This window comes from Lynx canadensis, chromosome B4 (assembly GCF_007474595.2).
Source record: "Lynx canadensis isolate LIC74 chromosome B4, mLynCan4.pri.v2, whole genome shotgun sequence".
Lineage (NCBI taxonomy): Eukaryota > Metazoa > Chordata > Mammalia > Carnivora > Felidae > Lynx > Lynx canadensis.
This window is the reverse complement of record NC_044309.1, coordinates 126,802,244-126,827,887: the sequence shown is the minus strand read 5'-3', so window position 1 is coordinate 126,827,887 and position 25,644 is coordinate 126,802,244. Positions and strand designations below refer to the sequence as shown.

Below are 25,644 nucleotides of genomic sequence, written 5' to 3'. Positions count from 1 at the left end.
ATAAAATAAGACAAAGATGAGAGAATTAGCATCCTTAAGTTGATGAAAAGTGAGATTGTGCAGATTTCAAGGTTTGAAAAGGGAATACTTTAGGGGGCCTGGGGGGTTCAGTCCACTAAGCATCTGACTCAATTTCACCTCAGGTCATGATCTTACAGTTTGTGAGTTCAAGCCCCTTGTCAGGCTCTGTGCTGATTATGCAGAGCCTGCTCAGGATTTTCTCTCCCTCTCTCTCTGCCTGCGCACACTTGCTTTTTTTCTCTCTCTCAAAATTAATAAACCTAAAAAACATTTAATAAAATAAATAAAAGGGAATACTTTGCCTCTTAGATGTTTCTGGTGAGAAACAGTGGTCATAGGAGACTCTGGAAGTTTAAGTTTTAGGCTGTTTTTCCTGCCACATTGAATGAAATGACAGTGCAGAGTACCAAACTTAGATCGTTGGTAGTTGATGATATTAAATTGTTAGAGACCTAATCATCGGGTGAAACTGAGGCAGAAAAGGAGGAAAGGAGAACCCATATGGATAACTTAAGAAATGAACAGAAGCCGCAACTTCGCCTTTGTGGCTCTGACAGTCCAGCCGAGGTGTGGAAGAGAGCCCTTTCCTGGAGTGCCTACCACACCCCGTGCTGGTTACTCCACGAGTGTCACTCATTTCACAGACACTCTCAAGAATTGTGGTCCCATTTTACAGATGAGGAAACAAAGGTGAAGAGAAATGAATCACACAGGCTGGTAAGTGGCAGAGGTAGAAATTGAATCCAAGTCTTACTGATTCCAAAGTCACTGCTATTTACGTGAGGTAGGACTAGAAGCCATAATCATGTAAAGATCACTTACTACTGCAAGTGACACGCGTATAAAAGAGCATGAGCATAGGGTCCCTAGTGGTCCCAGAAGGGAAGCCTGGCTGTCCACAGGGGCTTGGATTTACTCATCTTTGTCGTGCACATGGGCCACAGTTACCACCCTCATCAGTGTTTGGTGGAATAAATGATAAACTGTCACTTTCTTTCTTTGGAATGTGCGTTTCCGACAGAAAAGTTACTTCATTTGCATCCATAAATTCATTGAAACATTACAAGTCTCTAGATATAGAGAAACATGTTTCTTTTTTTTTTTAATTTTTTTAAATGTTCATTTATTTATGTGAGAGAGAGAGAGACAGAGTGTGAACAGGGGAGGAGCAGAGAGAGGGGGAGACACAGAATCTGAAGCAGGCTCCAGGCTCTGAGCTGTCAGCACAGAGCCCAACGCGGGGCTCAAACTCACGAACCGTGAGATCATGACTTGAGCTGAAGTCGGACACTTAACCAACTGAGCCACCCAGGAGCCCCAAGACATGTTTCTCATGTCTAGATATCTTCTTCCCCTCTCTGCTGGGAATGTAAACCCCAGGCAGATATTCACTACAGCAGGTGGGCCCGATCCAGACAAGCACTTCCAAAACGAAGGATGACTAGATCTCACTTAAAACGACTGCATTTAGATGAGCTTTAAACCTGGAAGAGAAGGACAAGTAAATATCCGAAAAGGTAAGCACTAGAGGGCAGTCTAATTTTAAGCGAGGAAAGCGATTGTTCCCACGAGTTTCGAGCCTCGGCGCTTGCCGTCGCCGGTCCTGCGGCGGAGCCGGCCGCGCCTGCGCGTTGACTGCGCGAAGGTGGTACTTCAGGCTGCGGGACAGCGCGGCAGTAGCTCTTCAAAGCGGAGCCGGGAGTTTTCGCCACCGTTGCCGCCGCCATGAGTCGCAGCTATAACGATGAGCTGCAGTTCTTGGAAAAGATCAATAAAAACTGCTGGAGAATCAAGAAGGGCTTCGTGCCCAACATGCAGGTGAGGCGGAGAAGCAGGAGCCGGTGGGGTGGCGGGGCCTTCTCGCCTGGGGGCCCGCGGCGCCTCCCTGCCCACCCGGCCCGGCCTCCCCGTCGCTCTCCCTACCCCTAGCTAGCCCCCGGGCCGCCCCTGCCCCCCGGCAGTGTTCCGACCGCCCCCACCCCCACCCTCCGGCCGGCCCCACCTCCCGGCCGGAACGGTCCCTAGGCCACGAGGACCAGCAGAGCGGAGCGTGTCTGGGAAATGCACGTGAACACGAAATCGGCGCTTGCGAAGCGCTTTGACACAGAAGTCTCAAAAACGCCCCGTAAGATGTTACACTCCCGAGCCTCAGGGACGTTAGGGTTTTTTTGTTTGTTTTTTTTTTTTACCCGGTGGCACAGCCGGTCCGGGCTGGAGTTGCTGGGACACGAACTCCGTTCCTGAGTCATGCTGGTCATCTGGGTGACGTTTACAGAACGCTGAAGCAAGTTGTTAGCCTTCACTGTTCTGTGTGGGTTTTTAATGAGACGTTTTTGTGTCTCACAGCAGTTTAAGTTCACAGGTCAGGGTAGCCTGTTTTTAATAATCACCTCGCTAAGGATCGGGTGGTGACACGGCTTCCTCTACCCCCCCCCCCCCCCAAGCAAGAAGCCCAGCCAGGACTCGATACCCATTTTACTTCGCTTTCCTCTGGCGGAGTGATGTATTCCCGACGGAGACTTGGGGACCCAGTCCCAGGGAATGTGAAAGCCGGGGCTCAACTGTATCTTTCGGGCTTCATTGCCATTTGTGTGTATTATCTTCCATTAAAGTGAAGGAAAAAAGGCATTTGTAAGGTTTTGGTGCATATGTTATTAAATAGCTTCTGAAATCCCTTAAGGTACCTTGTAAGTGTATTGAAGGTTTGTGATTTGGTAAAAGTTCCTGATAGCCATTTCACTCTTTTACTCAACATCAAAACTTCCTGAGTGTCCTCCATTGAGCAAAGCACCTAGCTAGACGCGGAGAGGAGAGGAAAAAGCTCCGGTCCTAAGATTCTTTTTGGCTGTTTTCCATTTAGCCAGTTCCTGTTGATGGAATCTGGTTCCCTGAAAGAAGGAATAGGAACTAACCATGGCATGATCATGGTAACACACTGTCCGTGTCTGGTAGTGATTCTGGCTTGACCTGTGATACACACGCGGCTGCTGATTCTGCCCAGGAGCAAGTCTCATTTTGCTAGGCACTTGTGGTTTAACTATTTGTACAACAAACACTTCACCACCACTTCTCGCCTAAGTGAGTTGAAATCTCCATATACTGCTCCTAAAAAGATACAGATTCTGCTAACCCTGAATTGTATTCCCATTCTCATTGAGATTAGTGACTTCACAGAGATTGCCCCATCCTACTTAAATCTCCGTTCCTCCATTAAGACCCCTGGGCTACACTAAAAATTCCTCTTCCCTAAAACACCCCCCTCCCACCTTTGTCATCTTTGTGCCTCCTTTGTCTCCTAAGTGTCTCCTAAGCTCAGGTCATGTCCCTGTTCTTTGAATGCTAGTTCAAACAGTGAACACCTGTGAAACCTCTGCGGGCTCGCTAGGCTGCTGAACCACTTCTGCATCAGTTTCTCCCATGGGACGCACCTGTCATGGCAGTTGCCTCATGGTACTCTTAGTTTTCTAGTCTGGGCTGCATCCTGGACTGGAAATTCCTCAAAAATGGGATCTTTCATATTCTTTGTTTCTCCCCTAGTGGCCCAGTACAGTGCCTGAAGCATGAGTCCTCGGTAAATGTTTGGTGAATTAATAAATGTGGCCCTTATGGGGCACCTGGGTGGCTCAGTCAGTTAAGAGTCCGACTCTTTTTTTTTTTTTTTTTTTTAACCGTTTATTTATTTTTGAGACAGAGAGAGACAGAGCATGAACGGGGGAGGGGCAGAGAGAGAGGGAGACACAGAATCTGAAACAGGCTCCAGGCTCTGAGCGGTCAGCACAGAGCCCGACGGGGCTCGAACTCACGGACAGTGAGATCATGACCTGAGCCGAAGTCGGACGCTCAACCGACTGAGCCACCCAGGCGCCCCAAGAGTCTGACTCTTAATTTCATCACAGGTCATGAGCTCACAGTTCATGAGTTCGAGCCCTACATCGGGCTCTGCACTGACAGCAGAGGATTGGGATCTCTCTGACCCTCTCTGGCTTATGCACATGCACACACACACTCTCTGTCTCTCAAAAATAAATAGCCATTAAGATATATGTGTATAAAAATAAATGTGGCACTTAGAAAACTGTACTGGAGACATTTTCCTTCAACTAGTAGTGTTATTCATGGAGAAATCCTCTTATAAAAGAAAGAGATTTGTCCAGATGATTAAGTGTTAAGTCTTTATCCATTATCCATTAGTGGGCAGCTCCTTCATAATATTTGATCTTTGATAAAAATGTTCTGGCCTTTGGTGTTACATAATTATGTCCCCCATTGCCTTTTTATGTTCTATTATCAAGCTTTTTTATCCTCTTAAAACTAACTATATAGATTATAGAACTAAACACACAGCTGCGTAGCTACATGTTAAATTTTTGCTGTTTACCTAAGTATAGGTCTGTAGATCAGCATAGGACACAATAAAGTGTAATGTGCTATTGTCTTAAGCACGAGCAAAGTACACTAAAGTCAGATGACTGCATTTTTATGTTTAGAACCTTTTGGTTTGTTTTTTTTTTTATTATTCATCTATTTATCAAGACCCACTGATTTTTAGAAGCACAAGAGCAGTAGGACTTTTGACCTTAGAGCATAGTTGGAAGACTGTGCTTTATCACACATGCAAAAAATATTTTACCTGTTGAATTTTTTTTTAACATTTATTTTTGAGAGAGAGTGAGCAGGAGAGGGGCAGCGAGAGAGGGAGGATCTGAAATGTGCTCTGTGCTGACAGCAGAGAGCCCGATGCAGGGCTCAAACTCACGTACCCTGTGCCCCTCACGAACTATGAAATCATGACCTGAGAGGAATTCAGCCAACTCAACCACCCAGGTGCCCCTACCTGTTGAATTCTAAAATATGGCTTTGAGAGTAGGAGAAAAAATAATTTGTGAACATTGCAACATTAAAATATATTTAAAGATAGGAACATCTTGTAATCTTTGGAAGTTTTCTGCTTGCTTAAGGTAATGAGGAAGTGTTTTATAAAGAATAAAGCAAAGTAAGTATTATATACAATATTTATATTCTATCCATTGCCTAGACACTGGGCATGTGCTCAGACATAGTTTTTCCTTTTCTTTGGTACCAGGTTGAAGGAGTTTTCTATGTGAATGATGCTCTGGAAAAATTAATGTTTGAGGAATTAAGAAATGCCTGTCGAGGTGGTGGTAAGTACATTAGAGTTTTACGTGTGGCCACATAAATAGTGTCTTCTCTGTGGTCTGAAAATAGTAACTCAGTGATAATTTAAAATACAAAAGTATTGTAGCTGATGATCAAGACTTAAATTTTTTTTTTTTTTTCCAACGTTTTATTTTTTTTATTTTTGGGACAGAGAGAGACAGAGCATGAACGGGGGAGGGGCAGAGAGAGAGGGAGACACAGAATCAGAAACAGGCTCCAGGCTCTGAGCCATCAGCCCAGAGCCCGACGCGGGGCTCGAACTCCCGGACCGCGAGATCGTGACCTGGCTGAAGTCGGACGCTTAACCGACTGCGCCACCCAGGCGCCCCAAACTGATGATCAAGACTTAAATGAGACCAAAACCTGTTACTTATTTGTGATCACATCACATTGTTAGCCACCTGGCTTTCTAGAAACTATTTGGAGCTGGGTGGACCTGGTTGGTTTCGCAGCTAACCTTGGGCAATAAAAGCTACCATTTATTGTGCACTTACTGTGTGCCAGGCAGTGTACATAGATGATCTCATGTAATTCTTAGAGTCACTTTAAGAGGAAGATGTTATCTCCATTTTACACATGTGTAAGTCAAGGCTCAGTGACATTAAGTAGTTTCAATTTGTCCAGGATTGCAGAGCTTCTTGGTAACAGAGCCAGAACTCAAAGCCAAGAGTATCTGATTCCAAAGTCCATACTCTTAACCAAGTACACTGAGTAGCCTCACTGAACTTCAGCTAATCTCATCTATAAAAGAGAATTTTATTACATTTATCTTGCAGAACTGCAGTAATGTTTACAGATAAATGTATAAAGCTCTAATATAACGCTCTAATGGTGGTGATACAAAAATGGAACCTAGTTTTAACCCTTTTATTTTCAGCTCGACAAACTAAATCCCACTCCTCTCCCCACCAGGACATCCTGACTTGCCTACAGTGACACAGCAACCAAGTGACAGAGCTGGGCCTAGAGCCCCCTATCCCCTGCCTCTCAATGCAGTGTTTTCCCAGCTTGTCCACATTGCCCTTCTTTGTCTCTTACAGTAAATCCAGTGTTGATTTTTTTTTTTTTTGGTAAATAATATAAACTGTTGAAAGAATACATTTTTTTTACATGGGCAACATAAAATTTAATAGTTGTTTTACATTTCCCAGTACAGTGTTTGCAAGTACCCTTCTCGTGGTATGCACAGAACACTGACGCCATGTTTCTAATCCCTGTGATTGACCTCACTACCTTCCTTCGTGTGTGCTGCCTTCCCCCTTCATCTCAAACATCCTTTCATGTTGTGTTGTTCTGGTAGTCCTAACCACTACCCTTCATTTCATGCAAGCTAGAAACATGAATATCCTGAATGCTAAAAATCAACCGTGTCTCCTTTTCTAATATTGAATTTTTGTCTTCAGGTGTTGGTGGCTTCCTGCCAGCCATGAAACAAATTGGCAATGTGGCAGCCCTGCCTGGGATTGTTCATGTGAGTCCACGTTCAGAGTTTTAATCATTTATATTTCTCTTCGTCTAAAAACTTGCTGAGTGGATGACTGGCCACATATAACTGATAGTGGTGTCATTTAGACAGTGACTTTCAAACATGTAGAAATAACCGTGGGACTTAAGTAATTGAGTCTGGGTAACATCTCAGTTTCGGTTCCCTTTTGCTAGAATCTGTAAGCATTCAAAAACCTTTGAAGTAGTGTTGTTTTCTTGTTTCTTTGTCACAGTCCATCATTATTCCTGGATCAGTGTACCAACATTGAAAGTTTCACTCTGGCCCCATTCGAGAGGATGACTGGAGAAAGAATGGACGGAAGTTTAAGGGTTAGGACTGTGGAGCAGAAAAAAGGACAATGTAGCTGTTGTAGACATGACTGGAAAAGGAGGGTGGTGGCGGTAACAGGGAGGCCCGGTGGAGCTCCAAGTGGGGCCCCCTCCACAGTGTGACATTCAGGTTCTACCATCAGAAGAAGATATTAAATCCTTACAACAGACTTTTTTTGAGGTCTTTATACCATTTACTGTGCTGGCACTTGGCTTGTGCGTTTTTTAAGTGTCTAGGTGTCTCCATATGTCCTGACCATGTTTGACCTGCATTCTTCCTGGATCAGGGCCATTTCCAGGCCCCAGATATAGACAATATACAATATGCCTACCATCAAATGGATTATACTTTCCTGTGATTGCTTAAGCACTAAGGATCTGTATAAATCAGATTATTTCCCTTCATTTAGCCTGACATGACCGCAATTTGTCCGTGTCTAAAGATTATCTTTAAAATGTAACACTACCTTAGGGGCACCTGGGTGGCTCAGTCGGTTGAGTGTCCAACTCTTGATTTCAGTTCAGGTCATGATCTCACGCTTCATGAGTTCAAGCCCTACATCAGGCTCTGTGCTGATGGTGCACAGCCTGCTTGGGATTCTCTTTCCACCCCCTACCCCTCCCCTCCTGCACACTCTTTCAAAATAAACTTAAAAAAAAAAAAACGTAATACTACCTTAAAGTTAGTATGTGGCCATCCTATATCATGTTACATTGAGGCTTTTCTGCTTTCTGTTACCTCAGTTAATGGTCAGAGTTTATTAAAAAGAGTTTTTTTTGCTATAGCTAGCTTTATGATTAGGAGACTTTACACTTCTTTCCACCAATAGAGAAGATTTCCTGAAAACAAAATCTTGATTTGGGAAGACTTTGGCCTATAACCTATTTGAGAATTAATATGACTTGTCAGGCAACCAGAGAGCCAGGTTGAGAAAGCTGGATTTCATTTTCTAATTCTCTTTCAGCGATCTATCGGGCTTCCTGATGTCCACTCAGGTTATGGGTTTGCTATTGGGAACATGGCAGCCTTTGATATGAATGACCCCGAAGCAGTGGTATCCCCAGGTAAGGTCACACTGTGCACGTCTGCCATCAGGCGTGAAGCATAGCCCTTCTGGAACAGTATGGACATCTCTCAGTCTCATCATGTTCTATCCTTTCTTGTTTTCTCATTTACTGAGGGAATTAATTGTGAGCACTCAGAAGCTATTAAAACATCAAGTAAAGCATACATTTATTGAAAATTATTTGGGCTCCTCCTCTGTGCCAGGCACTTTTTAGACATTGGCTACAGAACGAACTGAAACACTTCACTGGCAAATTATGTGTCTTCTTTGTGTCCCAGTTAACTCTTGGGAAAATTGGAGCCAGTGTTATTTCCACGTAGCATCACCGTGAGGATTGAATGAGTTAAGCTGTGTAAGATACTTAGCACAGTACCAAGTACATAGGAAGTGTTTGGGACGTGTTTGCCCTCATCGTCATCATTATGATTGATGTCTAGTTGTATATATCTTTTCTGGTGTGGGGTGCTTTCACTGAAAATATTTCACACCAGATAATGTCTTTGCTTTCAGAGTCTGAAAAAGAAATGAAAGTTTAAATTATATCTGGAGAGTTCTGCCTTTTGCAATGGTGGATAAGCTTGTTTCAGAGCAATCCTCTGCCAAGAATAACAAGAAAGGCTGAATAAAAGTTTTAAAACAAAATAAGAGAGAAAAACACATCTGATTGGAAGCGTAGGAAAGCTTTTGAAACAATAAGAATTTGTGAGGCAAAGACCAGAGAAAAAGTGCAGATACGTGAGCGCTGCATTTAGCTCTCTTTTTCTCCTGAGGTAATGGCAGATTTCAGTCAGTAAAGATATAGATTTGAACAATCCAGTTAGCAAACTTGACGCCTTGACCTCTAATATGTACATGTGGTGTGTGTGCACACATGTCACAGTGCATCCTAGAACTGTGGAATACACATTTTTCCAAGTGCACACAGAATGTTCACAAAATTGGCCACACTGCTGAGCTGTAAATCGGGTCTCAAATTTTAAAGCATTGAAATTAACAACAAACAGTTCTCAAACTTTTTGGACTCGACCCCTTTATCCTCTGAAAACTGATTGAGGGCTGTTCTCAAAGGCTTTTATCAGTATTTACCTTACCAGAAATTAAAACTGAGAAATGTTTAAAACAGTAACACACAAGTATGTGTTTCATTATCCATCATCTGTCACGTAGCCTTTGGAAAACTGCACAGAAGAGAAAAGTTTAAAATGTAAATAATATGTTAGCATTATTTTTAAGTTTATTTATTTTGACAGAGACAGAGTGAGTGGGGGAGGGGCAGAGAGCAAGGGAGAGAGGATCCCAAGCAGGCTCCGCACTGTCAGCATGGAGCCTGATGAGAGGCTCAAACTCACGAACCATGAGATGATGACCTGAGCCTAAATCACGAGTCGGACGCTTAACTGACCAAGCCACCCAGGGGCCCCATAGCATTTATTTTTTTTAAGTAGGTAGGCTTTATGCCCGGCATGGAGCCCAGTATGGGGCTTGAACTCATGAACACGAGATCAAGACCTGAGCTGAGATCATGAGTTGGATGCTTAACCAACTGAGCCGCCTAGATGCCCCAGCATTATTATAGTTACTCTTACAGACCTTAAAGCTTTCCTGGACCACGCTTAAGTACTCCTGGTACCGAAGGTATTACCTATTACAGTGGAATTAAGTTAGAAGTCATTAACAACAACAAAAACTAGGGGGAAATCTCATATATTTACGAAGTAAGCATATGTGTTTAAATAACCCACAGGTCAGGGGCGCCTGGCTGGCTCAGTTGGTTGAGTGTCTGACTCTTGATTTTGGCTCAGGTCGTGATCCCAGAGTTGTGGGATAAAGCCCGGTGTCAGGCTCTGAGCTGAGTGTGGAACCTGTTTAAGATTCTCTCCTTTGCCCACCCCTCATGGGCATGCATTGTCTGTCTGTCTGTCTGTCTCTCTCTCTCTCTCTCTCTAAAAAATAAATAGGGGACCTTGGGCGGCTCAGTCAGTTAAGAGCCCAACTCTTGGTATTGGCTCAGGTCACGATCTCACAGTTTGTGAGTTCGAGCCCTACGTCGGGCTCCGTGCTGACAGCACAGAGCCTGCCTAGGGTTCTCTCCCTTTCTCTCTGCTCCTCCTCTACTCTCTCTCAAAATAAATAAACTTCTAAAAATAAATAATAAAATATAAATAAATAACCCATGTGGTCCAAAAAAGATCGTAATGGGAACTACAAAATAATCGTAACTGATGTTAATAAAAAATACTGTCTAAAAACTGGGTTATTATTAATGCCAAATGTAGATAGAAACACATGGTCCTAAATGTACAAATTAGAAAAGAAGAAAGGCGGAAATATCAGTAATCTAAGCATCCATCTCAAAAAGCTAAAGAACAACAAACCCAGAAAAGATAGAAAGATGGCAATAATTAACAAAATTAATGAAATGATATATAGTAGAAAGGATGAACAAGGCCAAATATTGGCCCTTTGAAAAAGCTAATAGAATTCATAAACCCCCAACAAGAATGATACACAGAAAAAGAGAAGCACATAATTCCCATTTTAATCTCTAGCCTAGATGACACTCATTGTTCATTACCACTTTCCTGGCCCACCAAGTACCTGTAGTATGTACATCATTTTAAACATCTTGATGCCATCAGACTTTACCTACTTTGTGGGTTCCTTAAAAAAATAGTTAACCTTGGGGCACCTGGGTGACTCAGTGAGTTAAGCATCTGACTTCAGCTCAGGTCATGATCTCGCGTTTGTGAGTTTGAGCCCCGCATCGGGCTCTGTGCTGACTGCTCAGAGCCTGGATCCTGCTTTGGATTCTGTGTCTCCCTCACTCTCCGGTCCTCCTCTGTTCGCACTCTGTCTCTCTCAAAAATAAAAACTAAAAAAAAAATGTTTTAAGTTAACCTTTGAAAGAATAGCTGTCTTTCACACCCTGTATTATTGGTGAGAAACCACAGATAACGTTGTTCAACTACCTGGTTTTGCTGATCTTTGACTAACTTTTCTCTGTTTTATAGGTGGTGTCGGATTTGACATCAACTGTGGTGTCCGCTTGCTCAGAACCAATTTAGATGAAAGCGATGTCCAGCCAGTGAAGGAGCAGCTTGCCCAGGCTATGTTTGACCACATTCCTGTTGGGGTGGGATCAAAAGGTGTCATCCCCATGAATGCCAAGTAAGAAGACAACTTTCCAATAAATAGAGTGAGAAAGAAAATAACCACAATGACCCTCGAATTCATATCTAATGTAGGACGCTGAGGAGATGGGGATTATTCAGTCACTTTTTAGGAAGTGGTAATGCATTGTTCTTTTAAGCATGAGGTCCTGCCCATATATTAGAGACATTAGTCAACAGATGTTCATTAGAACAGCTTTTGACGTACAGAATTTATAATAGAATAATACCAACTGACAGTTATTGAGCACTTCCCACATGGAAGGCGCTGTGCTATAGTGTACGTATATCCTGTCGTTTCATCTAGATAGTAAACCTGGTATTATTCCCAATTTACACGAAAGGAAACTGAGGTTTAAAGAGATCATAGTAAGGGTGCCTGGCTGGCTTAGTCATGTTGGGTGAGCGTTCTTAAATAAATAATTTCTTTTAGAGTGTATTTATCTTGAGAGAGAAAGGGAGAGAGAGAATCCCAAGCTCTCTATCCTGCTGGCACACACTCTCACTCTCTAAACAAAAAACAAAACAAGCAAACAAGAAACAACTTAAAAATTTTAAAAAATAATAAAACTATAATATCTCTTGTATGGCACTTACTATTTTTTTTTTTTTTAATGTTTATTTATTTTTGAGAGAGAGACAGAATGCAGGTGGGTTAGGGGCAGAGAGAGAGGGAGACACAGAAGTAGAAGCAGGCCCCAGGCTCTGAGCTGTCAGCACAGAGCCCGACGCGGGGCTCAAACTCACAAACCGTGAGATCATGACCTGAGCCAAAGTGGGATGCTCAACCAACTGAGCCACCCAGGCGCCCCGACACTTACCATTTTATGTTGCAATTATTCATGTAAGTGCTTTCCTCAAAATACTGGAATTGCTGAGAGCATAAACTTTGCATCCAGCACAGTGTCTGGTACACAGGTGACAGATAGTGAATGGGACTGCTTCCCTCTACCCTGTTGAGATGTGGTCATCGTAGCTTTTGCTCTGCCTTGGCTGTGAAATGACCAGACCTTATTACTCTCTCAGAGACTTGGAGGAGGCCTTGGAGATGGGTGTGGACTGGTCCCTGAGGGAAGGCTACGCCTGGGCTGAAGACAAGGAGCACTGTGAGGAGTACGGAAGGATGTTGCAGGCCGATCCCAATAAGGTCTCCGCAAGGGCTAAGAAAAGAGGCCTTCCTCAGGTAACACTTCGGAAGAACAACATGCTCATTTTTACCATACATTTTTGTTGAGGGCAAAAGTTGTCTTCTGTGTGGCAAATATAATCCCCAGGTTTTTTTTTTTACAGTATATCAAAAAGAACACAAACTTGTTTATGTTTTGTTGTTACTCTTTTGGAAAGGTATTAGGATCTCGCAGATGTTCATAAAATAAAGCAAAGTGTGCTGAATTAGAAATGAATGTGAGAAAAGTGGGATATGATTATAAGGCTTAAAATGTATGCCCAAATTGCGTATGAGCATACTTTGACAATCTGCAGATTTGGCTGAATTTTCTGGAGCCTAAAGTGAGAAGACATACGTTGTCAATTTATGGTGTTCATGAGATCAGAATATACCACATGTTTGAAATCTACAGCTAATTGGGATGGCTTGCTACTAATTCGCTGTGACTGTGGGCAAGTCTCTTTTGCTTCTCTGGGTCGGTTTTCTTATCTGAAAATTGGAATAGTTAAAACTAGACACCCTCTAAAGACTCTTCCAGCACTTCTATTCCATGGTCCCTACATCTGTTAATTCCAGTTATGGAACATATTCTTTCAGTGGTGGATAGTGGTAGGTGTCAGTGAACTCATTGATGTTTCAAAAAAACATCTGAATTTGGACCTTGTGTAGGAGTCCACATTCACCAGAGTTCATCCCAAAATTTGACCTTTCTCTCCACGATGTTTAAAGTGTCCTATGAACCCTTTAATGGTCTGAGTTTTGGTTTATGAAGCTTTTTATATGTGCGTACCTCAAGCAGATAATGATACAGTAAACTTCAAGAACTACTGTACCATATTTTTTACTGTGTATTGCTTTAAATGCATGAAGCATTTCTAAGGCTCAGAAATGTCTTTGTTATATAAAACATTGTGATTATTTTTTGTTACTGGTTGTTTTTACCTATTTGCTTTTTAAATGGATTTTTTTTTTAAAGCAGAATTGAAGCTATTTTTATCATTCTTACTTTTGCAGTTGGGGACCCTGGGAGCAGGAAACCACTATGCAGAAATCCAGGTTGTGGATGAGATTTTCAATGAGTACGCTGCTAAGAAAATGGGCATTGACCATAAGGGACAGGTGTGTGTGATGATCCACAGCGGAAGCAGAGGCTTGGGCCACCAAGTAGCCACAGGTATATTCTGGACCTGAGTTTTGACTTAATGCTCAAACATGCGTTTATGGAAATAGAGATTTAAGAGAGAAAGCTCTCAAACCATACTGTGTAGGTTTTACTATTTCACGTCACGTTGAAGATTAAATGAAATAGTATATGTAAAGTGTTTATACATTTATGACATATACAAATATGTCTTAACGTACCTATAGTGCAAGATTAAGTATCACGGTGGATTCACTGAGGAAATGGGCAAGGACCTGCCCTCAAATTATCTCAAGAAAGAGATGTCATGTTGATTAAAATGAAAAGATAGTAGTTGATAAAATGCTATAGAAGAGTCGATCTAGAGTCTGTAGGAAAAAGATTTGGGGAGTGGCGTGAATACATACTATTGCAGTTTGGACAATCACGCACAAAGGACATTCATGGCCAAAAGACAACACGGACAAAAGAGGAAGCAGGGGAATAGCAGCAAAGTCTCTGATGATAGTGTGTGTGAAAGGATTTATGAATATGTGGAAAGGTATGTAGACACATGGAAATTATAACTAACCTTAAGTTGCATGTTATATAGTTCATCCTCTCTATGCATGTTTCATCCTATGGGAATTTAATAATTTGGGCCAGACTGACCCATTAGAATCTTTAATCTAACAAATATATGGAGCATTGACTAGTAATACTGAACTTTCTACTGAGTATTCTGAGCACTTCGTCATGAATTTGGTTTTTCTGCAGTCCTAGCAACCTGTCTCCAACTCTTTTCTGTTAAGTCATTGAAAGATTATTTTTAAAAACCATGATGGTAATAAGGTGTACTTTACTGCTTCTATTCATACATTCTCATGCCAAGAAAGGAATAACTAAGATCATATTGTTGCTGTTTGAGTGCACATCTCATTCCCCTTAAAAAGTTCCTGGAGGGAAGGTGTTGTCTTTGCAGCCCACGTAGCTTCTGTCACACAGCTCTGACAGAAGATGCCTAATAAGTATGTCTTGACCAAGATGAACTTAGAAACACTTCAAAGGGAAAGTTGCATTTTGCTTTTCAAAGAATGGGCTTGAGTATAGCCTGCTTTTCTGCAATCTGAATTACAAAGGGAAAACTGGCTGGTTCAGACTTGCTTCTCTCTTGTCCAGATGCACTGGTTGCTATGGAAAAAGCCATGAAGAGAGACAAGATCATAGTCAACGACCGGCAATTGGCTTGTGCTCGGATCGCTTCCCCAGAGGGTCAGGACTACCTGAAGGGAATGGCAGCTGCTGGGAACTATGCCTGGGTCAACCGCTCTTCCATGACCTTCTTAACCCGTCAGGTACAGTTGAAGTTGCTCTTCTGTTACTCACGGTGAAGTTTAAAACAGAGCTTATAGAATTTGGTTTTCAAAATGTAACAAATATTGGAAATATTGGGAATGTCCAGGCTCTTGGTGTCTCCTGAAACCAAATCAGCAGGGAATCAGGCATGGGGAATGAGGGAAGAAGAGAGCCAGAATTGTTCCTAGAGTTTGCCTTGAGCAGCAGAGAGGATAGAAGTGCCATCCACAAAGACTAGAAGGCTGAGGAAGAAGTTCTGAGGGTGGGATCAAGAGTAGCCCAGCAGCTTTTCAACCAGCATTGGAATTTACAGAGTGGCATTTGCGATGTGGTGTAAAACATGGTTTTTGTCTTTTATGTGAAGATTAATAATACTGCTGTATTTGAGCTCTTAAACCCCTCACTCCCTTCAGAAACAGATGAGCTGATCTCGGAAGCTAAGCAGGGTCGGGCCTGGTTACTACTTGGATGGCAGAAACAGATGAGCTGAAATCAGTTAGCTGAGTTCTAAAAAGCTGGTTCTGGCTGCTTTTAACAAAAGCTTTTGCCCTTAGGCTTTTGCCAAGGTCTTCAACACAACTCCTGATGACTTGGACCTACACGTGATCTATGATGTTTCTCACAATATTGCCAAAGTCGAACAGCACGTGGTGGATGGAAAGGAACGGACACTGTTGGTGCACAGGAAGGGATCCACCCGAGCTTTTCCTCCTCACCATCCCCTTATTGCTGTTGATTACCAAGTATGTACTAAGCCATTTGTGGTTTCAAGCCATGGGGGCATGATTTAGGTGGCTCTAAACATGGGTGAATTTAAACAGAAAGGCTGGGGTGCCTGGGTGCTCAGTCAGTTGGGCATCCAGCTTTGGCTCAGGTCATAATCTCACAGTTTGTGAGATCGAGTCCCGCATCAGGCTCTGTGCTGACAGTGTGGAGCCTGCTTGGGATTCTCTCTCTCTCTCTCTCTTTCTCTCTCTCTCTCTCTCTCTCTCTCTCTCTCTCTCTCTCTCTCCCCCCCCCTCTCTCTCCTCCCCTCCCCCCCTCTCTCTAAATAAATAAATAAACTTAAAAAAAATAATAAGGAGAAAGGCAGCAGTTGTGAAAAGAAAATCTGTCATCCATGAGAACAGTGATTTCTAGTCTTCTCTGAAGCAGTGACTCCCCCTATCATCTGCTTGCAGTGGACTGTCTAAAAAGTCCTGCATGGACATTATTTTACTCCATAAAGGTGATCTTTTCAAGGCCTTTGAATGATTGGAAAGCAAGATTAAAATTAAAAGAAAAAAAATTTTTTTTTCTTCTTCTCTTGCTGTCTGGCTGTGATAGAGGTAGAAGGGCCCTTAATCTGCTCCCATTGTACAGATGAGAAAACCAGAGCTTGAAAAGGGCAAGTGCATTCCCTGGGATGGTTCTTCCTAATAACACTTCCCCAAATGTTTGGATTTGGCTTTGCTCTTACATTGTGTGTCTTCTGCCTTCCTGGCCCTCACATTTTCACTCCCTTCCACTTCTCTCTTGATTATCAAAGAGTTAAAATAATTTCATAATACAGTTGTGAAAACAATGTATTTAGAGGCCCAGGTTTTTCCCACAGTCCTACAATGTGAGAGGAAGTGTAAATCTCAGGCATAAAAAGCTCATGCTTTTCTAAATTATATTTGATTCGTGTATCCTCAGCTCACTGGACAACCAGTGCTCATTGGTGGCACCATGGGCACCTGTAGTTACGTTCTTACTGGCACTGAACAGGGCATGACTGAGACCTTCGGAACAACTTGTCACGGAGCGGTAAGGAAAACAGAAACTTAGGTAGAAATGCTCTCTTCCATTTAATCGTCTTTTTGCATTTCGATAGGTAAATGTATTTGAGCATTAACAAAGTTGAAGTTTGGGTCTATCTTGTTTTCTACCTGAATTTATTCCCATAGTATACACTGTCTAATGAACTGACTAAAGTCACATAGTGTCTCTACTTTAGTGAAGTCATTGTAGCGCCAGGGACTGTTCCTCATCTCTGCAGGTCTATAGAATCCAGACAGAAATTGTCAGACCAGCACAACGGATATAACTTTAACTGATGCAAGTTTACATCAAAGCTTATCTCAGTGATTCACTGGACCTAGTCATTTGCATAATTTGCTCCTTACTAGGTAGGTCCACTCAAGATTTGGGGGATTTGCAAATCACAGCCCAGGCATAGATGGCATACACACCTATTTACCATATCGCCTCTTTCATTCTAAGTCAGATGTCGGTAAACTTTGTAAAGCATCAGGTGGTAAGTATTTTAGACTTTTGGGCCATGGAGTCTCTGTAGTAACTATTCCCTTGTGCCATTGTAATGAAAAAGTAGCCATAGACAATACATGAACAAATGGGAATTGCTGTGTTCCAATAAAACTTTATTTACAAAAATGGGTGGTAGACCAGATTTGGCCCACAAACCAGTTTGCCAACCCCTGTTCTAAGCCATGAGAATGCTTAGCTCATGATGGAGTAGAAAATGGAAACTAAAGTATCCTTTATAGGACAGACCTTCACAAATAATATTTAAATCCTCCTTTTTCTCTGATCCTTTCTCATGTCCAGCTGCCTCCCAATTCCTAATTTTAACCCAGTGATCAAAACTAGCACATCTCACACCATACATTAGCAACACCTGGAAGCACTTTTTTAATTGTCACAGTGAGGGAGAGTAGCTTTGCTGCTGGCGTTCTAGTACAGGCCAAGGATGCTGCTGAACATTCTACACAAAGAAGTATCTGGTCCAAAATGTCAGTAGTGTTGGGGCACCTCGGTGGCTCCGTCGGTTAAGCATTCACCTTCAGCTCAGGTCATGATCTCATGGTTCGAGCCCTGCTTTGGGCTCTGTGCTGACAGCTTAGAGCCTGAATGGAGCCTGCTTCGGATTCTGTGCCTCCCTCTCTCTCTGCCCCTCCCCCTGTTCATGTTCAGTCTCTTTCTCAAAAATAAATAAACATTTAATAAAATGTCAGTAGTGCTGATGTTGAGAAACTGTTTTAAATCACAAAGCATAAAGTTTTTGTGATAATAGACATACTGTTTATATTAAAATCAATGTATTTATATTGAATTGATAATAGTAGTTAGAAACACAAAACGGAATCTTTAAATACTGAATGTTTTGTATAGGTGGAAATTTGTTTTCCAGAAGGATATGATGAGACTTGTAACAAAAGACACCTAATAAGGTTGAGAATACAGAAAAAGATTGTTTTTTTACTCTTTTTTTTTTTTTAATTTAAAAAGAAGTCAAGGAAAAGGCATATAATCCCAAGGGCTTAAATAATTGCTGGAATTGAACATAAATTGTAGCTCAGAATTTATAAAGTGAAGTTCATTCTGTCCCCAATCCAGGGCCGTGCATTATCCCGAGCAAAATCTCGACGTAATTTAGATTTCCAGGATGTCTTGGACAAACTGGCAGATATGGGAATCGCAATCCGCGTTGCCTCGCCCAAACTGGTTATGGAAGAGGTAAGTGAAATTTTGATAAATATTCAGCATAAAACTGTCTCTGATTTATGCCACTACACAGAACAATTTTTAGTATTGCTGTATTACGTTTGTTTGTTTTTAAATAACCTCAGTTATAGTTTATCTTTGTCTTTTGTGTGGAGATTAAGTATAAGCCAAATACATAAGAATGATTCTTACCTTTCTACATATTAAACTTTAAAAATTGTTTGAGCTGACTCATTTTAACTTTTCTTTTGCACAGCTGTATACTTAAATTTGAAAGCTGGGCACCTGGGTGGCTCAGTCGGTTAAGCATCCAATTCTTGATTTTGGCTCAGGTCATGATCTCACAGTCATGAGATCAAGCCCCACATTGGGCTCCGCGCTGGGCGTGGCACCTGTTTAAAATGTTCGTTCTCTCTCTCCCTCTCCCTCTCCCTCTCCCTCTCCCTCTCCCTCTCCCTCTCCCACTCCCACTCCGTCTCTCTCCCTCCCTCCCTCCCCCCTTCCCATGTTTGTGCACACTCTCTAAATACATTCAATACATAAATAAAATAAATTTGAAAGCACTTTTGAAAAGGGAAGGGTAAGATGTTTAGGGAAATAGTTTTGATTCAAAAGGGAGCCAAGATTTTGTTTAAATTATATGTATGTTATGTACAGATATGTACATATTGGAAATAGAAACAACATAACTTTTTTTTTTTTTTTTTTGGAGAACATAACTTTTTTTTAAACATTTACATTTTTTAACTTTATTTATTTTTTATTCTTTTTATTTTTTTAATGTTCTTATTTATTTTTGAGACAGAGAGAGACAAAGCATGAGCAAGGGAGGGGCAGAGAGAGAGGGAGACACAGAATCCGAAGCAGGCTCCAGGCTCCGAGCTGTCAGCACAGAGCCCGACACGGGGCTTGAACTCACAGACTGTGAGATCATGATATGAGCCAAGGCTGGACTCTCAACCAACTGAGCCACCCAGGCGCCCCAACTTTTTTTATTTATTATTGAGAGACAGAGCATGAACATGGGAGGGGCAGAGAAAGGGGGAGACACAGAATCTGAAGCAGGCTCCAGGCTCTGAGCTGTCAGCACAGAGCCCAACATGGGGCTCGAACTCACAAACTGCGAGATCATGACCTGAGCTGAAGTCAGACGCTCAACTGACTGAGCCACCCAGGTGCCCCATAACTTTTTTTTTTTTTAAGCTTAAAAGAAAGGTAGTCATCCAGAAACTCAGTGCCCTAACACAACTGTTACCTCCTTTTTTAGGATGCTGACTGCCATTTTTTTCCCTAAATGCTTTTTTTAAAACTAATTATAATCATAGTTTACAAACATTTTGTAGTCCTTTTTTAAATTTAGCACATTACTGTAGTATTGCTTGTAAGGATAAAAGTTATTAATGATTGCCAAATCATTAATTAAGTTATTTTAATGATCAATTTAATAACTTAATCATTAAAATAATTGAATTAATGGTTGCCAAATAGTCTCCCAGTTAAGTACCATGAGTTTCTGCCCATATTTGACATTTAAGTGACTTCCAGATTTTGCTATTATAAATTAAGTTGTAATGTGTGTTTTCATGCATGAAGCTTTTTTCCAGTTGTTTTAATAATTAGAATGAAGTCCCAAAAGTAGGTTGAGTCACAGAGTATTACAAAGCCTTATTTTTTAATAACTATTAATTTTTTCTGATTTTGAGAATAACACCTGTTTCATTAAGAGATTTTGGAAAATGCAAAGAAGAAAATAAGCCATGTAAAAATCCACCAGCCAGAGATAACCTCTATTAACAGTTGGTATTTTCCTTAGTTGCATGTTTTGCATATGATTTTTTCATTGACTCGGGAAACACTTATTAAACATCTGCTATAGTTAGGTGCTGCTCTAGGTGCTGCAGAGAACAAAACCAACAAATCCCTTTCTTGTGAAACTCAGCACACAGTAAAAGATGTAGTGTGTTGGATGACAGTAAGTGCTATAAAGTACAAATGGGATGGAGATAGGGAAAAATCAGAAGTGGGTGTAGTTTTAAGTAGGGTGTAGAGGGTGATACTTGAGTGAAGACCTGAAGGCAGTGAGGGGGTGGGCCGTGTGGGTATATGTGGGGATCTAGGGGCAAGCTTTCCAGGCACAGAGAACAGCCATGTGCAGAAACCCTAAGGCGAGGTTATGCTTGGGTGTTTGAGACATAGCAAGGAGGCCACCACGAGGGAGATGAGGTCAGAGAGGCGGGGGCACCAGATCATGTGGGTCCTTGCCTTTTCCTTTACAGAAGGACTTTTGCTCTTCTTACTCTGAGTGAGATGATGGGAAGACATTGGAGAATTTTGAGCAGAAGAGTAACAGGGTCTGGCACCCTGATGAGAATATTCTAGAAGAGAAATTGATAACGCAGGAAAGCAGGGGGAATTACTGGAGCAGTGTCCTTGGGTAGAGGAGAGGAGATGGAATCGGATGTGCAGGTGGTTGGGCTTGGTTTTGCTAAGAGCTCAGATAATGAATTATTAATGAAAGGACAGAAGGTAGGATGCAGGTAGTCAGGGAGGATATGGTGAGAGTTTGTGGAGATTCTATTCTGGCTGTTTCTCTTGTTTTCAGTGTATAGAAAGTAGTACCAGCAACTAGGAATAAGGCTGCAGGAGAAGGTAGGAGATGACCATTTAAGAGAAATAGTAATCAGCCTGGGGAAGTTTTGGGTGGTTGCCAGGACAGCAGCAGGCGCCTACTTGAGCTAAATTCAGTGATGGGGCGTTTTTCAACTACATTCAGCCGTGCAGGTGCAGGCGTGAAATAGATGTTGAACTAACTTTAACCAGGTTTGCAAGTACGGTGCAGTGGGAGAGAAGCAAGGTTGTTACGGGTGTTGCAAAAGGATTATAGGTCTTGTTGGAGATGAAGCACAGGAGGGGAGTGAGCTGGAAACCTAGCTGTCGTCACCAGCATGACATGCTTGAAATTGAGATTATGGAGGAGTTGTGATCACTGGTAATGATAAATTCTGGGGTATGGCCCTGGGTGGGAGTGAATGGCCAAGGTAAGCACTGAGGGAGCAAAACTCGGAGCGCCTGGGTTGCTCAGTTGGTTAAGCATCTGACTCTTGATTTCGGCTCAGGTCATGATCTCACGGTTCCTGAGATTGAATCCCCACGTTGGGCTCCGTGCTAACAGTGCAGGATTGTCTCTCCCCCTCTCTCTCTGCCTCTTCCCTGCTTGTGCGTGCTTGCTCGCTCTCTTTCCCTCTCTAAAAATAAACTTGAAGAAGCAAAACTCAGGGAACTAAGAGGCCAAGATACTGAAAGGATCCTCTTCCTAGATACTGAAATCCTTTGGAATTATTAGCAGGAGAGAGGGACACTGAGCCAGGATCAAGAAATCTTCAGGGAATGCTAGGGAGTGATTCAGAGTCTAGCAGGGAACTACATCAAGAAGGGGTAGAAAAATGTTATGACTGTGAGACTCAGAGCTGAGAGTACTTAGGGAGGAAGGAGCACGAATGGTCTGGAAAGAATCAAGAACAACAAGTCTGAGCCTAATGATAGGACCCCATTTAGGAGGGAAAACAGCTACTACTTCAGAAAGTTGGAGGTGGAAGTAATATCCCTAGGGGAGATCTGTATTTCAGCAAGAATGGGAAGGTAAAGGGAATGTTCAGAGAAGAGGGGAAGAGGGAAAGGATTCTGCACATGACTCTCTGGAGGGAGTTCCAGAGGCTGTGGTGGGGAAGTTAGAAGTTGGCAGGGAATGGGACATGAGCTAGAAAGGGCTATGTGCAGAGAGCCCTGTGGGAGTCAGCGGGAGGCCTGAGTGTCTGTGCTAACATGACCAGGAAGAAAGGGCATGTGTAAGGAAACTGGTTCTCATGGTGGCAGGACAGTGACCAGGTGGGAGGGATGGGTGGTGGTTTTGCTGGAAAGTCAGAGATAACAGTGTGTGTGTACATGTGTACCCATGAATGTGTGTACATACACTGACAGTAACATACATGCATTGAACAGAACTTTCCCTTATTGTGAAGGTAGTATATGTGTGTTCCAGAAATTTTGACAACTGCAGAAATATATAAAGAAAGAAAATCAAAATGGCCAGTAACTACCATCCATAGATAATTACCACTAACAGGATTGTTTGGTGCGTGTCTTCTCTGTCGGGTATTGGTGTATATGTTTTATTCAATTACTGCTTTTCCTAGTAATACAAGTAATATATGTTCTATGGGGAAATTATGAGAACTACAGAAAAAATACAAAACAGGATGGAAGTGTTTATCTTACCATCACCCTTACCAACACTGAGCTCGTTCATCATTTTAATCCTTATTTGACAGACAAAAGAATACTCAGTATTACTTTAATGTGCATTTCTTTAATCCCACATGAAGTTTAATGCTTTTGACGATTCCATTTTGATAGACTTTGATGATGTTTAACTCCTCCCTTGCAGGCTCCTGAGTCCTACAAGAATGTGACCGACGTGGTGAACACCTGCCATGATGCTGGGATCAGCAAGAAGGCCATTAAACTGAGACCAATTGCCGTGATCAAAGGATAGAGCACTGACCGAAGCTGCCGAACGCCACTGCCTCTCACGGAATGGAGGTGGACTGAAATGCTCCTCAGACGCCAGACTCAAGACCTGACGGGTTCCAAATTGTGCAGCTATAACTGCCTGTTGCAAAGTAGCTGGTGGGCGGCTGCTGCTTTCAGGAGCCAGTGTTGTAACATTACCTTCTGGGAGGAGTCCCACTGCCCTCCTTTGGAAAGGGTGGATATACTTCCTCCCTGATTGTCCCCCAGGTTTTAGGAAAATCTGTTGAGGGGTGCAGATAGGCCAAGATACTGCCTGGCTCAGTCCTGTAAGTCTTTATTCATCAGAATGAACCTGTTTACACCAAGTTCTGTTTACATTCTGAGAGGTGTTGTGAAGAGCATCCTATTAACTAAGAGTTTTGAAATGTTTTCCTTGCCCTCCTCCTGTTGTCAGTTTGTCCATTTATCCACACATCTGCCCCCTTCCCCTGAACCCAGCAAAACCCTGAACACCGCTCTCACTTGGAAAGTACCCACGGAGTCCTACCTGGATATTAGATGAATGGATAATGGGACACATTGAGCAGGGAGAGTGTATGGAGGTGTAGGAATAGGAGCCCAAAAGAGGTCATAGTTTTTCATAGACTTGCTACTTTTCTCATTCTAAATATGAGGCAGAGTTTTGACTTCCCTGCACAGTGGCACCTGCTGGTATCTGTCATTAATTAGGCCTGTCTAGTAAACTGTTGTTGGGTGATGCCTTGCACAGCAGCAGCAGAGAGCCCTCACATAATACCGAATGTCTTACGTTTGTGATTGAATTATTATAAAAACATGACATGACCACAGCTGCGATGTCAGTGGGTGCCGTGTGACAGGTTGACTGGTCTTGTGCCACCCAATCAGATTTTGTGTTCTGTACTGTGACACCTGAGGTGTTAAAGTTACAGGTTACTAAGGCCTTTCTTTGTTGAGTCCAAACAGCCAGTAAAATAGAAAAATCTAATAAAGTTACAATATGTTGTTTATATTTTGTGCTTAGTAGTTTATAGCCTAGGACAAGTAGTATTTTTGCTTGATTCACTTGGGTTAGCGTTGCTGTTCCCTCATTTTTCTCGCAGGTTACTTTCAGCAACTCACTCCAAAATATCGTATCCTAAAACTTATCCTTCAACTTGTAATAAAAACCCTCACTAGAGTATCTTGTACATGCTGCCATTTGGAAGGCTGGAGAAGGTAGACATCCTCTGAAAAATGGATGTTCTGAAATAGCACGGCATGTCTTTACTCTGAGCACTCAGTAATCTAAATATTTTGATGGTAGAGTTTGAAAATAAAGCAGTTAGGAATCTTAATGCAGTAATTCTAGGTTACTAACGCCTTCAGTCTGGCCTAGCCACTGTTGTGCACAGATGACAAGGATGCAGGTTACTGGTGAGCACTGGAGGGCACTTCAACATGAGGAACAGGCTTCCGGCAGGCGCTAGACTCTAGAGGTGAGACAGTGTTGAGTGTAGACTCCCTCCCTCTAACCAGGCCTTGCTTGGTGACATGTCATTTGAAACTAATTCAAAGCAAGATCACCTCCCAAAACTGATGTCATTGCAAGAAATGCTGTGCATCATCTTAAATACGTATGTTGAGTTTTATTAGATGCTTTGAAAGTTACTCTTCAGAGAAGTAAGAGGAGGAACAGGTAGGAAAACTACAGAGAATCCTTTATGCGATGGCATTTCTGCTGTATAAGCTTTCCTTGTCTGCCGCATTTGCAGTGAGCTTAGCTCTGTTAATGACCATAGGGGGTAATGGTTAATATTTTGAGTTCAGAAAGAAAGACACAGATACTGTTTTCCTTGTTCTAAAGATGTTATTTTCCCATTTGAGGCAGAAAGCCACTTAAAAATAAATGTTCAAATGAAGCGGACATTACCAGCTGTTTCGCCCTGAGTAAAAATACCCTAGGCCCGTCCCGTGCTCACGCACAGCCAGAACACCCTTTGATAAGGCACCGTGTGGCTCCTTCAGGCATGGAGAGGAGTCATTAGCACTGCACATCTTGGTCCCTCACTGAGGACCTCTGAAAGTCAGTCTGTTTATAACGAATATTCTCAAAACCTCACATTGGTTGTGATGTATATTGGTACATCCCTGTCGTCAGTATATGGTTGGGAAAACCATGGATGTTAGCAAAATAGGAACAATCGTAATTTTCTAATGTTACAACTTTCCTGGGGCAGCAAAGAGACGAAGGTTTAAATACTGAATTCATCTTGCAAATCCCACTTTGATCTCCAAGTTATACTTCATATAACCTTCAAAAACCACCGAAGCACAGTGTTTTTTTTTTCTTTTAGCTTTTCCTGTTTTTCCTGCTTGAGACTGCGTATTTTTTCCCCATGTTCATGATAAAGTTTTCCTCTCTCCTATTTCTGAAAGCTCCTCGCAGACCTCACCTGTGTTGCTGAGACACATGCCGCTCCCTGTGCCTATAATTCCAGCACACAACTCACACATCTGTACTTACGTCTTAACTTCCATCATTCTTTTTGCATCTGCTCCAGTGCTCGACTATGTGGGATTTTTAGATCCAGAGAACATGATCCGTGGCCATCTGGATTTGCTGATTATGAAGATGCTGTTAATCACGAATCAGGCACATCGGGAATACTGCCAAGTGGTTTTAATAGATCTGGATCTTTAAAAGCTGTTCTAAAACTGGTATCTGCTGTGTGA

At 42.2% G+C, this 25,644-nt stretch overlaps 1 protein-coding gene across 1 annotated transcript; it reads left to right on the top strand.

Moving 5' to 3' along the window:
- Positions 1–1,640: 1,640 nt before the first annotated feature.
- On the top strand, positions 1,641–24,830 carry RTCB (RNA 2',3'-cyclic phosphate and 5'-OH ligase). The gene is made up of 12 exons (XM_030320487.2): positions 1,641–1,839; positions 5,105–5,183; positions 6,603–6,670; positions 7,980–8,079; positions 11,093–11,249; positions 12,278–12,434; positions 13,434–13,593; positions 14,719–14,894; positions 15,450–15,638; positions 16,573–16,683; positions 18,274–18,393; positions 22,826–24,830. The coding sequence occupies exons 1-12, from the start codon at positions 1,747–1,749 to the stop codon at positions 22,931–22,933; spliced, it is 1,518 nt and encodes a 505-aa protein (XP_030176347.1). The 5' UTR covers positions 1,641–1,746; the 3' UTR covers positions 22,934–24,830.
- The last annotated feature ends 814 nt before the right edge of the window (positions 24,831–25,644 follow it).

Bases quoted from the DNA above. Each gene is read 5' to 3' on its own strand.
- RTCB (XM_030320487.2), top strand. From the start codon at position 1,747: ATGAGTCGCAGCTATAACGATGAGCTGCAGTTCTTGGAAAAGATCAAT. The intron at 13,594-14,718 runs GTATATTCTGGA...TCTCTTGTCCAG, and splicing joins GGGCCACCAAGTAGCCACAG to ATGCACTGGTTGCTATGGAA. The intron at 18,394-22,825 runs GTAAGTGAAATT...CCTCCCTTGCAG, and splicing joins CCAAACTGGTTATGGAAGAG to GCTCCTGAGTCCTACAAGAA.